Source organism: Numenius arquata, chromosome 14 (genome assembly GCF_964106895.1).
Source record: "Numenius arquata chromosome 14, bNumArq3.hap1.1, whole genome shotgun sequence".
In the NCBI taxonomy this organism is placed as follows: Eukaryota; Metazoa; Chordata; class Aves; order Charadriiformes; family Scolopacidae; genus Numenius; species Numenius arquata.
Genome location: NC_133589.1, coordinates 17944976 through 17959308, shown reverse-complemented (window position 1 = coordinate 17959308; position 14333 = coordinate 17944976). Strand labels below are relative to the sequence as shown.

Genomic DNA, 14333 nt, shown 5'->3' with positions numbered 1-14333 from the left:
TGGTGAGGGGCCCAAAACTGGACACAGCACTCGAGGTGGGGCCTCACCAGTGCCGAGTACAGGGGGACGATCACCTCCTGAGTCCTACTCGCCACGCTGTTCCTGATACAGGCCAGGATGCTGTTGGCCTTCTTGGCCACCTGGGCACACTGCTGGCTCATGTTCAGCCGGCTGTCCACCAACACCCCCAGGAATCAGAGGCCACGGTGGAGCCTAGACCACCGCAAAGCCCTGGCCACAGGCTCCCACCGCCGCGCTGGGCCCTGACACGGCAACATGGCCGCAGCCTGGAGGGGAACGGCCGGCGGTTGCCATGGCAACGCCCCCACACCGGGGGATGGGACTCGTCCCGTACGCATGCGCCGCAGCCGCCGTGCCCGCCAGGCGCTCGACCCGCCAACTGCCCCGATTCGAATTCGCATCCTCGCCGCCCAATCACGGCCGGCGGGGAGGGGCGCGTCCCGCCTCTTCTCGACCCTTCCGGCCAATCGCCGAGGCTGCTGTGTTTAAAAAAAAAGTGCGCGCGGCCGGTAGGCGTCGCTCAGGAGAGCTAGGCCAATGGCGAGCGGGAGGAGGTGCCTCGGGGGGCGTGGCCTGGGCGGAGCTCGCCACCTCCTCCTTCCCTGACCCTCCGTGAGCGGCGAGGGGGGGGTGGCTGCGGGTGAGGGGCGTGTCCTCCCGCGGGAAGCCCCGCCCTGCCGCCGGCCGGTTCGGCCCCGCCTCCCGGCGACCCCTCAGTCGGTGCCGGTCTGGGCGCGGCGGCCGGTGCCATCCGCTCGCTCCCCGGGGACGCGCCGCGATGAAGGCAGGCGGTGAGTGCCGGCCGGCCCGCGGGGATGCCGCTCCCTCCCTCCGCATCGCCTCTGAGGCGGTCTCTCCCCGCGCCGGGCCCCTGCTGAGGGGGCTGTGAAGGGGCTCGGGGGGGGGGGGGGCGGGCCGCGCCACGGGGGAGCGGGGCCTGAGGGGCCGCCAGGGACGGCAACGGCTGTGGGGGCCGGCGGCGGCTCGGCGGGGCCCGCCGAAATTCAAACGGCGGCGGGGGGCGGTGCGGAGGGCGGGATAGGGCCCGGCGGGGTTGCGGCCTCCGGGGGCCTCCCGCCGCGGGCACGGGGAGGTGGGCTGTCCCGCTCCAAGGGAGGAAAAAGCGGTTTTTACTCTAAGGGCGGCACGGGCTGCCCAGGGCGGGCGCGGAGTCCCCGTCCCCAGCGGGCCCCAGCCCCAGCCGGGGTGGTCCCAGGCAGCTCGCTGTCGCCGGCCCCCTCCGTGGGCCGGGTGGGCTCCAGGGGTCTCTCCCCGCCGAAACCACGCTGGGTTTGTGAAGCGTCGCATTGAAGATCTCCTTGTGCGGCTTCCTGTCTTTTGAAATCGAATTTTGGCTCCCCGGGACTGCCCACGTACTCCCCGGCCATTCCCATATCCGTACAGGCTTAATGGGCATAGCAGGGTGGAAGTCCATTTCTTTTTCATGGCAATAGCACTGCTGAAGGTTACTCCAGAAAGTGGAAGAGGATGTGAAGGATAGCAGTGTTCTGCCTTGCACGCTTCAAAAAGTTTTTTATTTTCATGGGGATAGCTTTTTTTAATCAAAGACAGGTAGCAGGTAAGGTACGTGCCGCTGGTGAGATGCTGGATGCCATGGCTTGTGGACCCCTAAGGAATCTGCAGACCCTGCTGAAAACCCAGACAACCTTCCCTTTGCAAATGGAAAAATCTGCATTGAGTAATTGAGTCTGGTGCAGCAGCTTCGTTTTGAACCAAATTGCCTGTAAATTTGGCATTGGGTCTGCAGTCTGTAAGTCTGGAGACTTCCCAGTTTGGGGGCTGGCGTGCTCGGAAAGGGGAGGGTGTAACTGGCCAGTCCGTACATTTCTTCTATTCACTGCAGCTGGAAAGAGCTGTTGCTCTTATCTCCTCAACAAGAAACGCAATGCGTTACCTCGCCAGTCTCTCGCTGAAGTTGTGTGTGAAGAGCTGGAGATTAGTATAAGATCATGAGGTTTTCCATATGTTGGGTTATAACCAGATGGTAAGCACCTAAAGTAGAAGAGCAAAAATATTCACGGAGAAAAATATTTGCTTCATTCATATTCGCTGTCTTCACCTTGACTTTTCAGCCACCTTCTACTTTCATTGTAAAAAAACAAAAAAAAAAAAACAAACAAACAAAAAAAAAACCAACCAAAAAAACCCCACACTTGAGCTGCGTCATTCTCTAAGCTTATGCCTTTGACCGCATGATGTAGTGAGACTACTCTCACTTGGTTTACTTCATAGGTAATGTGTGGTGGTTTGGTATATGTATTATACTACTGCTTTGGCTTTTAAGATAAAAAAAAATCTTCAAGCTAGAAATTAACCAGTGAAAACAGGGTATAAGCAATGCCAGCACATGCGTGTTACGCGGTATTGGGCTCTCTAGAGGAGTCTATAGCCTTTCATCAAACTTTTAAATAAAAAAGTCAGTAAATAAATTCCCCAGGTACAATCCCTTTGCATAAGATTTAAACCAGATTTGAGAAATACAACCAAGAAATGTTCTATAATAAAGGCAAAGGCCCTTACGTGGCCCTTTAATTTGTGGGACTCAAGCTTTCACTTCAGAAATTATTTTTTCTTTTTTAGCCCTCTTGTCTGCAAAGAAAACGTGCAGCCTTTTCCTTGCTCAGAAATGGGCCTCTGTTGCTTGTACGGCCTGTTCCCGGGAGCTGCGAGGGGCTGGTGTGGAGATGAGCAGTGTTGGCATCTCTGGGTGGCTCTGAGAGCTACAGCACAAGCCGGGATTGATGCGGGTCCTCCTACACCCAAGCATCGCTCTGTGAGGTTGACCCTTCGCTGCCACTTGCGGGCTGGAGGTGGAGAATGTGCTGCTTTTTTTTTTTTCTCCTCCTAGCACCTTTCAGTGGTTTGAGTTTTTGCTGTTTGTTAGTCAGACTGCTGTGGGCGTTGGGGGCCGGGCTCTTGGTGGCAGCCCAAATGCTGCGCTGTCCCCAGGGGCTGGAAAAGGGATCGGGTTTTCTACCATGGATCAGTTTTTAGGTGCTCTTCTTGGTTTTGCCCCATCTCTTGGATCGTTTTCCTCTCTTGGCAAATCATAGAATGGTTTGGGTTGGAAGGGACCATAAAGATCACTGAGTTCCAACCCCCTGCCCTGGGCAGGGACACCTCCCACCAGACCAGGTTGCTCCAAGCCCCCTCCAACCTGGCCTTGAACCCCTCCAGGGATGGGGCAGCCACAGCTTCTCTGAGAAGGAAAAATCTGTCTTAATGAGGAACAGAAGAAGTAGGTGATGCCTTAGTCTATGAATGCTGAGACTTCAAAAAAGGGATCCCTGGCCCTTAGGGGTCTTCCACAACCACCCATGGCAGCAGCTCGCTGCTGGGAAAGATGGGGTTTTGGTTTGGTGGGTCTTAACTTCCTCATCTCCCTGGTCGTGTTCCAAGGACTGCTGTCAACTGAGAAGAAAAAGTTGGGGCACAGGGGTGGTAAATGTAGTTGTAGTGACAGTTTGACTAAACGCAGTCAGATGATGGTGTGAGGGCACGGAGGGGTTCTCCTCCATGAGGAAGACTTGAGCATGAGCCATCGCTTCTGAGCCTCCTAGCTTAATTGACTAAATTGAATGAGTCACTGCTTTGTGGCTTAGTCTTACAGCATTATGTGACACATGCTAAATCTCTATGATTAATACGTTTTGAGAAGTGTCCTATGCCGCAGTAAACAGGTACTCAATTAAAGACATGTTTATGCTTGTGGACGCTCTCTAGTGCCTTTTTTCCTCCTCCTGATCCATCGCTAACCAAGGTGCCCCGTGCTTTTGTTTTCCAGTGATTCACTGTAGGTGTTCCAGGTGTTTTTCTTTCCCTTCAAAGCGAAGGATAAGAAAACGGCCACGAGTTTTGACGCTATTAAGTCTGCCTGAGGACGTTCTTTTTCATGTGCTGAAAGGCCTTCCTGCTGAGGACATCCTCTCCGTCAGAGCCGTGAGTGCTACTGCTTCCCCTCTTCTGTGCCGGGGCTCAGCTCCGCCGTGGGGAGCTAGGGCTGCACACAGAGGTCAGAGCCTTTTCAGAGCAGGCCTGAAGAAAACTAAAGAATACATGCAGTAATTAATTAGCTTTTTGCTATCCCGGTAGTATTTGAGTGCTCTGTATAAATTTTCGGTGGGAATTGTCCTGCTAGATCACAGTGGCTGAACAAATTACCTGGTTTCCTATCTCAAATTAGACTGCAAAGAACTATATTTCTGTTGGTCCCTTTATTTTTGTATTTATTATTTTATGCTCTCCCCCCGGCAGGTGCACTCGCATCTTAAATACCTTGTGGATAATCACGCAAGTGTTTGGGCATGTGCAAGTTTCCAAGAAATATGGCCTTCCCCGAACAATCTGAAGATGTTTGAAAGGTAAGCTTTAAGGATCAAATTTGTCTGACATTGTAGAAGAGGGTGTTTGAAGGTAGATACGCAATTCTAATCAGTCCTCACAGTGGGCAACCTGACTTTCCCTTTTTGTAGAAGCCTTTGCTTAGGGTGATGAAGAATTGTTGGTTTTGTGTCTAAGCTGCAGCTTATAACTGCTGTGTCTTTAACCGGGGCAGGGCTCATTGCATATCTTAAAAATATAGAACGGTTTGGGTTGGAAGGGACCTTAAAGACCATCCAGTGCCACCCCCTGTCCTGGGCAGGGACACCTCCCACCAGACCAGGTTGCTCCAAGCCCCCTCCAACCTGGCCTTGAACCCCTCCAGGGATGGGGCAGCCACAGCTTCTCTGGGCAACCTGGGCCAGGCTCTCATCACTCCCATATACCCCAGTTTCAGTACTAAAACGAGTGAAGTTTGAAAGGGTGATGATAAATCTTCTTAAAAAGGACAGAGAGCATCTTTTTGTCTGTCTGATTTGAAGGAGATCTGTAAGTTGAAAGGTCATGATAAGTTTTGCTTCTGAGTTTGATGTGTGTATTATCTTCTTTCTGAAGAAGACTACCGTGCACACATCAGTTTGGAAGGGAGGAGCACAAGGGCTTGATGCCCATCCTTGAGGGTACAAGAACCAAAACATGTTATTACATTCGGGTGTTGGATGTTGCATGGGAATGAGAAACGTTTCCAATGAATTATCAAAATTACCCTAGACATTGGCAGATGAAAGGGTGTTGCAGCAAGAAAACCCTCAGCACAACTTATGTTTAACTTCTGATGTGAAACCTCATAATCATTTTTGGTTGGTGACCACCAAATTCACAGCCTGGCCTTCAAAGTGGCTCGTTTGAGGATGTGGGCCTGGAAGCACCAACTGATTTCAACCTGGAGTGTCTTCTCTGTTTCAGGGCTGCTGAAAGGGGTAACTTTGAGGCTGCGGTGAAGCTGGGCATTGCCTACCTGTACAATGAAGGCTGTAAGTGTGGAACCTTGTGCTTGGGTCTCGGAGGCAGGTGGGAAGGAAATGGAGATGAGGCTTATTTGTAGATACAGATCAAGCCAATTGTCTTATCATAAAGTTGTCCCTTTTACTGGCTGCTTGCAGAGCTCAAAGTGCAGAGCCAGCTTTGCTGCCTTCGGTGTGTGCTCAGGGCTCATTTATTATCATGTCTCTTCAGTTTTACCTTTCAGCGCAGCTGAAGCGCTGGCCACTAAACTGCTGGGTGTTAAAGGATAGTATAGTTCTGATCGAACTTGGCTACTTACCTAGTGTGATAAATGTAATCAAAGGGACTGACAATTGCCAGGAGGAGCCTCCTTGCAGAGGGTACTTATACATTCATAAAGACTGATTGTAGTAAGATGTTTTTCTTACTACTCCAAAAAAATCTACTTAAGGTTTTTTTGCCATTTCTATGATTTTTAAAGCTCTAAAGGAAATACACTGTTCATTCTTTTCCTGATTGTATCCTGTTGTTTGTCATGGCCTGACTCAACTCCAAGCACACGTTTTGAATAAACTCTAAATAATTTCTTGCTTTTTTTCTTTTTTCAGTGTCCATCTCCGACGAGGGTCGTGCAGAAGTGAATGGATTAAAGGCATCTCATTTCTTCAGTCTGGCAGAGCGTTTGAATGTGTGCGCAGCCCCATTTATCTGGCTTTTTATCCGTCCTCCCTGGTCCTTGAGTGGAAGCTGTTGTAAAGCTGTGGTCTATGAGAGTCTCAAAGCAGAGTGTCAGCTGGAGAAAGTAAGATTTCTTTCCGCCCTTGACTTTAACGTGGGTTAGTAGCTGCATCTAGATCTATTGGTAAAACCACTTCTGTTTCCCCAAGGAGCTCCTGTGCTCTCGTTGCTTAAATGACTGTGGATCGATCATTTTAATAAATTTATTGCCAGACCACACTTGATATATCATGAGTGCCGGAGGCCTGTACTGTCTCTTCTGAGAGATTCAGTCTCCAAGATAACAAAAAATTGAAAAAAATAAGGAGGAGGAATGATTGAAAGGCAAACAAAACTGTAGGCTGGAATTACCAGCAAAAATTGCTGTTATTCTTTGTTTATCTTTAACTGCTTTATCTTAATGTTTTCTTCAGGCTCAAAAAGGATCTATTCTCCATTGCTTGGCTAAGGTCTTGAGTCTCTTTGAGGTGAGCAGTGTTTCTGATTTCATGCGTTTGGGTACTTTTTTTGGTGATGCTAATGCTGTTTACTTTGATTTAAAAAAAAAAAAATATCAGCCAAATGCTCTTATATTCCTCAAGTGGCCTAGGAATTTCTGTTCTCATTAGTTTAATTTACTGGTTGTTTAAAAGAACATTATCAACTTAGTTTATTGAATTTTATGAATGGTGAAATTAATTTGGGCTTGATCATGGGCTTGCAGTGTGCTCGGGTCTCAAAGGAAAAGCCATCTAGGCATAAATCCCTCAGTGGCAAGCAAGCCAAAAAGCTTTTGTCTGGCTGAGGAAAACCCGTAACTGCTTCCTGAGCCTGGATCTTCAAATGACAGCACTGCGTGGACGTGGGAGCCCCCCTCGTGGTCTGAAGGGGACTCCCAACTGGTTGGTTCTGCTCTGCAGCTTTCAGCAGAGTGCTGTTGGGCAGCTGCTCTGGTGTTGGCATCTGGCACCCAATTCGTTGGATGGCAAAAATACCATCATGCCTTTTGTCCTTAGGATGAAGAGAAAAGAAAAGAATCCCTTGAAATGTTTGAAGAATCTTCAAAGCAGGGTTGTTTAAACAGCTCCTACCTCCTTTGGGAAAGTAACAGAAAGGCTGCTGTAAGTAGTATGGTTTTGTCTCAAAACAACTTTTTCACTGTAACTTGTGGACCTCTGTTATGTGCAAGGAACATAGAACAAAATTGCTATTCCTCAGATACAGGAGGAATTCAGGAGGAATTGCTGTTCCTCTTTCTTCATAAACAAGGAGAGAACTCTCTCAAATGAGCTTTGGTGTCTGCCTTGGTGTTTAAGGTAAATGAGTCCACCAGCAGTTGTAGCCGAGGTGCAAGCAGAATTTCCCTTATACTAACCCTTAAAGGCATAGGCACCGCTGGCTGGTAATCGTGTGGCTCCCTGAGGCAGTGCCCCCCCTCCTGTTCCCGCATTGTCAATAATAAATCTGCCAAAGCTCTCGTGCTGGAATCCCCAGTGACCCATCTCATTTCCTGTGAGACACTGGGCAAGAACTGCAGAGAGTTTCTTAAAAACAACGTTGTCGTCATGATGAGAAACAGCCTGGTTGCCGAAATAATAGATGTACCCCCAGGGAGTGGGGTTTTTTTCTGGATATTAGTGCTACAATCCTTCTGTTCGTTGTGTAAAGGTAATGATTTTTGAAATCTTTTTACGTTCCTCTCTGTAGATGTCAGACCCTGGCAGATACCTCCAAAGTCTCAGGACGTTACGGGACTATGCAGCGAAGGGCTGCTGGGAAGCACAGGTAAGACTAACTTTTCCCAGGAAAACTGTTTTCATTCCGTCTTTCCTATGCTGTCACTTTAGGCTTCAACTTCTCTCTTTTAGAAGCAGGGTCAAAATTGCTCAATAATATCTATATATTCATGTGTGTATTTACTCTGCAGATTCCCCTCTTGGAAAATACTGCATGTCTGTGGTACAGTCTGAGATCCATCTTTTGATGGACTTAAAAGCCTACCCCCAAATAATGTGTGCATCCAACATTTAAGCCAAACTTAGAACTACCAATTCTATTACCTTTCAAGTAGTTTGTCCTGTTCAGTCTCTGTTCTCAGCAGGAAAATTACAGGACCGTCCTGTACTGCTTTAGTTTGCATTTGGCAAAAAAACCCCAAACCAACTTTCTTTCGTGTTCTCTCTACTACAGATAGCTTTAGCCAAAGCTTGTGGGAATGGAAACCAACTAGGATTAGAAGCTAAATCTTCCAGTGAAGTGGTGTCTCAAATCTTTCAAGCTTCCCTTCCTGTCAGCAAGCACAGTATCTTCACTGTGCAGAAAGGAATGAATGAAACAATGAGGTAAAAACTCAGAGCCAGGAGTCAGGCCACGCGGCAGAAACCATTGCCTGTTCCCCTCTGCAGATGTAGAGGGAAACAAATCTAGAATGAGGTCTGTTGGGGGATGGAATCTTTTGCTTTACTCTTGTGATATGTACAATGAGAGAAACGCATGACACTTTGCAAAGAGGAAATATTAGGGCCCATATTTCAAGCCCCAATGAATAACTGTAATGAGCTGAGTGAGGTTTTCTCTGGACTGTAAGTTCTTGTATCTGTCAAGAACTAACAAGTTCTTCAAGAACTAGAACCCCGTTTGATTTGGTGGAGCTATAGCTGCTCTCTGGTTATCTCAGGTGGCCTTTAGCCTCCTAATTGATATGCCCTACCCTTTCCTTATGCAACTGCCCATTATAGGATAGTTTCTAATTCCATTTCAGAGACAACTCAAGAAAACCATTGGCCCCTTGGAGGATAACAGGCCTCTGGTTGCAAATCCTTCTCTCAGCGCAACATGTCATTTTTCTGAAAATTCTTTTGGTAAAACTTCTTGGCTTGGAATTCCTGAGTGGAGAAGGGACTGGGTGACTGGGCGTGGGGAGAGTGTTCAGCACGGGTTTGAGTGGCTTCTAACTGCATGGACTGTGTGTCTCTCGTTCCTGTGTAGGTACATCCTGATCGATTGGCTGGTAGAAGTGGCTACCATGAAAGACTTTTCCAGCCTGTGCCTTCACATGACAGTGGGATGCGTGGATCGTTATTTGAAGCTGAGACCTGTACCTCGGGCTCGCCTCCAGCTTTTGGGAATAGCCTGCATGGTCATTTGCACACGGTAGGGGTTCTGACTGGTGACTGGAGGTGCTTATTGTGATCATCTAAATGAATTTCTGCAGCTCAAGGGGTTTTTTTTCCACCCTTGCTAATAATAATACTGGAAAGAATCTTTGGCTTCCCTCTACATGGACTGTGGCTGGACCTGTGTTCACGTACAAACACAATCTCTATAAATGAGACACAAAATGTAATTCTTTGAACATGTTTATAAATATGAAAAAAAACTCCATACTGGTGGATTGGTCTAAATGCATCAGCAACTGAAATCTTTCACGCCATCAGCACAAGTAACCCTGTAAGGAACAACTGCAGTGGTGTTGTTACCTAGTTTCATCTGTTATGCTCAGATGAACCACATGGTGTGGTAGAAAATTACTCTTCTGTGTTAATTTCCTTAATACCTTGCATGTTAACCTAGGAGAGAGCTCTCATAAACGAGGAACTAGGAATGTTCCAGTAGGTGGTTCCAGCTTAAAGATGAAATAAATGAAGAGCAGTTGTTTGTTCTTTCCTGCTCTGGGCCTGGGAAAGTACCTTTTAAAGTTGTTTAACAATTTGGTCATCTTGGGTGCATTTATCCGCCACAAAAACGTTAGTGCACAGGTGCACAAATTCCCTTTCTTCTGGGCCTAACTGTTAATATTTAATGTTGCAGTTTCATCAGTAAAGAGATCTTGACGATACGGGAAGCTGTGTGGCTAACAGACAACACGTACAAATATGAAGACTTGGTTAGAATGATGGGCGAAATCATTTCTGCCCTAGAAGGAAAGATAAGGGTGAGTTTGGAAAGTGGGTGGAATATTTCACCCTTTGGGCTGCTGCTGAAGTCAGGCTCTTGTAATTAGCACTTCACCTTATCTAAGATGTTGGGGTTTTATGCGAGTGTTCTCAGCTGAGGAGACCATGCACGTATCAAAGCATGCAGATACAAAACCCTCTGCCTTTCTGTGGAGATAAAAACTTGGGTTTTAAGAGGCCATTTATTCTTTCACTGGAGAATATTTCAATGTCGGCGTAATAGTTAAAAAAACCCAAACCTTAATGTAAAGAAAACAGCATCTGGAAACAACTGTTCTAAATACTTGGTTCTCGTCTCCTGTTGCCAACTTCTGCTCTCCTTTATGCGCTAGATACCGACCATTGTGGACTACAAAGAAGTACTGTCAAACGTGGTCTCCCTGGAGAGAAGGACCCTTCACCTTTACAGTTTCATTTGTGAACTGTCCCTCCTCAACACCAGCCTCTGTGTGTATTCCCCGGCTCAGCTGGCGGCTGCAGCACTGCTGCTGGCCAGGATACTGCACAGGCAAGGTAAGGAACCCTGCCCTACCTGCAGCACGGTATGACAGGCTGCTTTGTCTTTTTAGGGAGACTTTGGAGGTTTTTTTTTTTTGGTGTTATTTTGTCTTTAGGCAAGATGACCCTGTCACTTGGCTGGGTGAGGGGGCGGGGAGGAGGACAGGCAGATTTGAATTCAGTCTCTTTTACCTCTTAATAGCTACGATGAACAAGAGCGTTAGCATCAGACTGGGCAAGCTCTGTGTTTAAGTGAGACTGAACATCTCTGTACTTAGGTATAACTTCAGTTTGGCAGGTAAACCTGTCCTTGAAGCTGATTGTGAACTTGAATGAACTGTGTGCAGGCATAAGCTCGTAAAGATCATGCTCACTGCAGGGGGGGAGGACTAGGTGACCTCTAAAGGTCCCTTCCAACCTAAACTATTCTGTGATTTATCCAATATAAAAATAAAATCTGTGTGATTACAGAACTGCCAAGCTTCATGAATTGTTGATATGTATTCCCTCCTGCAGCACACCCCTGGACTAGCCAGCTGTCTGAGTGCACCGGTTTCTCTCTTGAAGACCTGCTGCCCTGTGTGCTAAGCCTCCACCAAAAGTGGTAATGATTTTGGAACTCTTTTGGGAGGGCACATGAGTACTTGGATTCCAGCTCTTGCAGATGTGCTGCATCTACACAGTCAGCCCTTCCCAAGGAAGGAGGTGGCTTTGGGAAACTTCCTCCCCCCACCACAAAGCCCTGAGGTCTGGGGCCAGTTCAGGGACGGCAGTTCTGTTTCTCACAACTGGTACTGGCCCTGGGCTACAGAAAATGTGATGTTCCTCAAGGCTTAACAAGTTTCAGCTTGCTAAAAAGCACTATTTTCAGAAGACTCCAACTGGCTTATTGGTGAGCTTCAGAAGGAGTTCCAGTACCAAGAGTAGCCTATGTTTTTTTTTTTTTTTTAAGGAGTACAAGGCAAATATCTTGTTTACCTTAAGGAACAGAAAAGGAGTTAAATGCTCGTATGCTTAGAAACCGAGTGTCCTGGCTGTTTGGCAGCTCTGAGGAAACACCAACTTCCTTAGCACGGAGCTGAGATGGACAGAGGGAAAGTACTTAAACTGGCAGGTTTTGTTAACGTTGTTTCATATAATCAGTTCTAAGATTAGGACTTTAATCTTTTTTTCCAGTTTCCATGATGATGTCCCGAAGGATTACAGGCAGGTGTCCTTAACTGCAGTGAAACAACGATTTGAAGATGAGCGTTATGAAGAAATAGGCAAAGAAAAGGTGGGTGAACTCTTTGTCTTCATTTCCTGGTGTTTGACACCCAGAGAAAAGCCACCACGTGGCAGGATGCAGCAAACTTCAAGCCACGGGAAGTGGGCTCTAACTTTAGCAGAGGGTATCTAATTAAAGGGGTGGCTTTAAACTTGATCTGTGGGGACTATAATTGCTTGAGTTGAGTACATGTGGGAGGAACTCGCCGGGATGGGTTTCTCCGAGAAAATGAAGAGAAACAGCCTCCTGGCAGAGGAGCTTGTGTGGTCTAAGTCTCACTGGCTTTTTTGGGTTTTTTTAGATGATGAGTTACAGCCAGCTCTGTTCGTTGTTGGGTGTGAAACAGGAGGACCCAGAGCCCAGTCCCTTGCACACGAACGTGGTGGAAATCCAGACTTTCCTTAGCTCTCCCTCTGGAAAGAGAACGAAAAGGCGAGTATAACTCATGCTGTAAATGTCTCTGAGGATCGGCATGAGCCTTTCCTCCTCTCTGGTACCCTGAGGTTCCATTCTTAAACATGATAAATTTTTCTGCGATCATCTTAATTGACATATGTATTAGAAGAGCTGCAAAGGCAGACCTAGCTTTTAATGTGTGACTTCTGGGTTTTCTTTCTACAGGAGGAGGGAAGACAGCATTCAGGACGACAGAGGCAGCTTTGTGACTACACCCACAGCAGAGCTTTCCACCCAGGAGGAAAGTCTTCTAGATAACTTCCTAGACTGGAGTCTAGATTCCTGCTCTGGTTATGAAGGTGATCAAGAAAGTGAAGGCGAAAGAGATGGAGATGGTGAGGGTTTTATTCTCCTTAGAAAATGCAGATGAGAAAAAAAAAAACCACTGTCTTTTCATCTTTGCTTAAAACTGTTTCTCATGCAACAGAAGCCTGTACTTCCAGCTGAAGACCAGTTGGGAAAATTCTCCCCCTTCCCCAATGGTTGTAATTGTTAAACTGTTTTAGAGGTATATATCTGTTCTCTTTACACTGCTTCAGAAGACGATGAAGGGTGTTGTAGCTGCTTAGTGTTTCGGAGTGAGACTGTTTTCAGCTACTGCTGACAGTCCACCAAACACGGTGAATGGCCCAGTGTGCTAGAAATGCTGTATTATCTGTTTTGCTGACTCTGGGACTGGCTGTTCATTTTTTAAACAGGATTTAGTAGTATCCAAACAGTCGAGAGCAGGGAAAAGTTACCGTTTTAAATGAGGGTGAACTTAGTGCTCTACCCTCCCCTCCATGTGTAAGGAGACATCAGGTTTACACTCTTGGGGTTTTTTTTTTCTGCTTGGTGTTGCCCAAATGAGAACTAACCTATTTCTTTGCTCGTCGGGCAGTGACGGGTCCCAGTGGAATCCTGGACGTGACGGTGGTCTATGTGGATCCAGCGGAGCACTGCTGCCAGGACTCCAGCGATGAAGACAACCCGGCGGTGGGGTGGGCTGGGCAGGCGGCATCACCCAGGGAGGCCAAGCCACTGGATGACGCTCGCAGCCTCTCAGCATATCTCACCCCAAAAAATCCTAACCTGGAAGGGAGCTCAGGCTACTCTTCCGTCAACAGCGCCAGTCCTACATCTTCTGTAGAAGGCGGCCTCGGAGAACCTCTCAAACCTACCTCAGTGCTGTCTCCGGGCAGCACCGTGAACGTGGGGTCCTGCCCGCCCCAGTACCTGGAATCATGTTTACAGTCGGTCTGTGCTGGGCCCGGTGAGGGCAAGTGTGACAGAAGGCAAGTCAAGCGAAAAAACGTGGCAGAACACAGTGAAGAAAGGGTAAACTTGGGCTTCTTAAGCCTCTGATTTCTTCCTGCTCTTTACTTTCCTCGGGGTCCCGGAAACAGTATTTCTGTTGTAGTCATACAGGGATGATAGCGAATAATTGTCAATACCTCCAAAAAGAGCCCTTCCTCTCAGCCTTGCCTATGCCTGTCCTCTCATTCTGTAGCTCACTTCTGGGCCCTTTTCTTCCTTGATAGCTGTCTTTTTAAAGTACTCCCTATTGTCTAATCCTCTGCAAATTAAGATTCTTCTCCACATAGGAAATTTTATAGCACATTTTTGTCATACCTCACCAGTTACTCCTTGGTGAGAGAAAGGAACTTGTCGTGTCCCTTGCTTTGCTGTGAGGCCTGGCACTATAAAAGAAAGGAACTGACTTTGGATCTCAAGTTACTGGATGTAACACTATGCTTGAATTCTTCCACCTTTTTGAGGTGCTGCCTTTTCTTTCTGGCCAGGTACTGACTGTCTCACTCAGCCGGTGCTTCCCTCTTCCACGTACATACCATTTGCTGCACTGATATAAGGTTTTTAATGGATACAATCAAGAGGTAAATGAAGGCTCGCTGCAGGTCTGAGCTTCTTTTTTACCTACCTCTCAGATGGTTTTTAAACCCCATTTGCCTCAGGCTCTAACTGCCATGTTTCCCCTGCCTGAAAAATCCTCTTTCTGTGCCTTAATGCTTCACTGCCCAGTACTAGAGTGTCGTGATCTCTGCGAGCTGCTGGTCTCTGCTGGAACAGTGGGG

At 47.5% G+C, this 14333-nt stretch overlaps 1 protein-coding gene across 1 annotated transcript; it reads left to right on the top strand.

Annotated features, from left to right (window-relative positions):
• The first annotated feature begins 799 nt into the window (after positions 1 to 799).
• Positions 800 to 13944, top strand: CCNF (cyclin F). Its single transcript, XM_074158237.1, has 17 exons — positions 800 to 812; positions 3827 to 3981; positions 4297 to 4403; positions 5329 to 5396; positions 5976 to 6169; positions 6519 to 6572; positions 7101 to 7205; positions 7792 to 7869; positions 8275 to 8426; positions 9073 to 9237; positions 9895 to 10018; positions 10373 to 10553; positions 11055 to 11142; positions 11715 to 11814; positions 12107 to 12237; positions 12427 to 12596; positions 13142 to 13944. Exons 1-17 carry the CDS (start codon positions 800 to 802, stop codon positions 13603 to 13605), a joined length of 2349 nt encoding a protein of 782 aa, XP_074014338.1. The 3' UTR covers positions 13606 to 13944.
• Positions 13945 to 14333: the final 389 nt, after the last annotated feature.

Coding starts and splice junctions, on each gene's coding strand:
- CCNF (XM_074158237.1), top strand. Junction 7,206..7,791: donor AAAGTAACAGAAAGGCTGCT/GTAAGTAGTATG, acceptor TCCTCTCTGTAG/ATGTCAGACCCTGGCAGATA. Junction 11,143..11,714: donor CTAAGCCTCCACCAAAAGTG/GTAATGATTTTG, acceptor CTTTTTTTCCAG/TTTCCATGATGATGTCCCGA.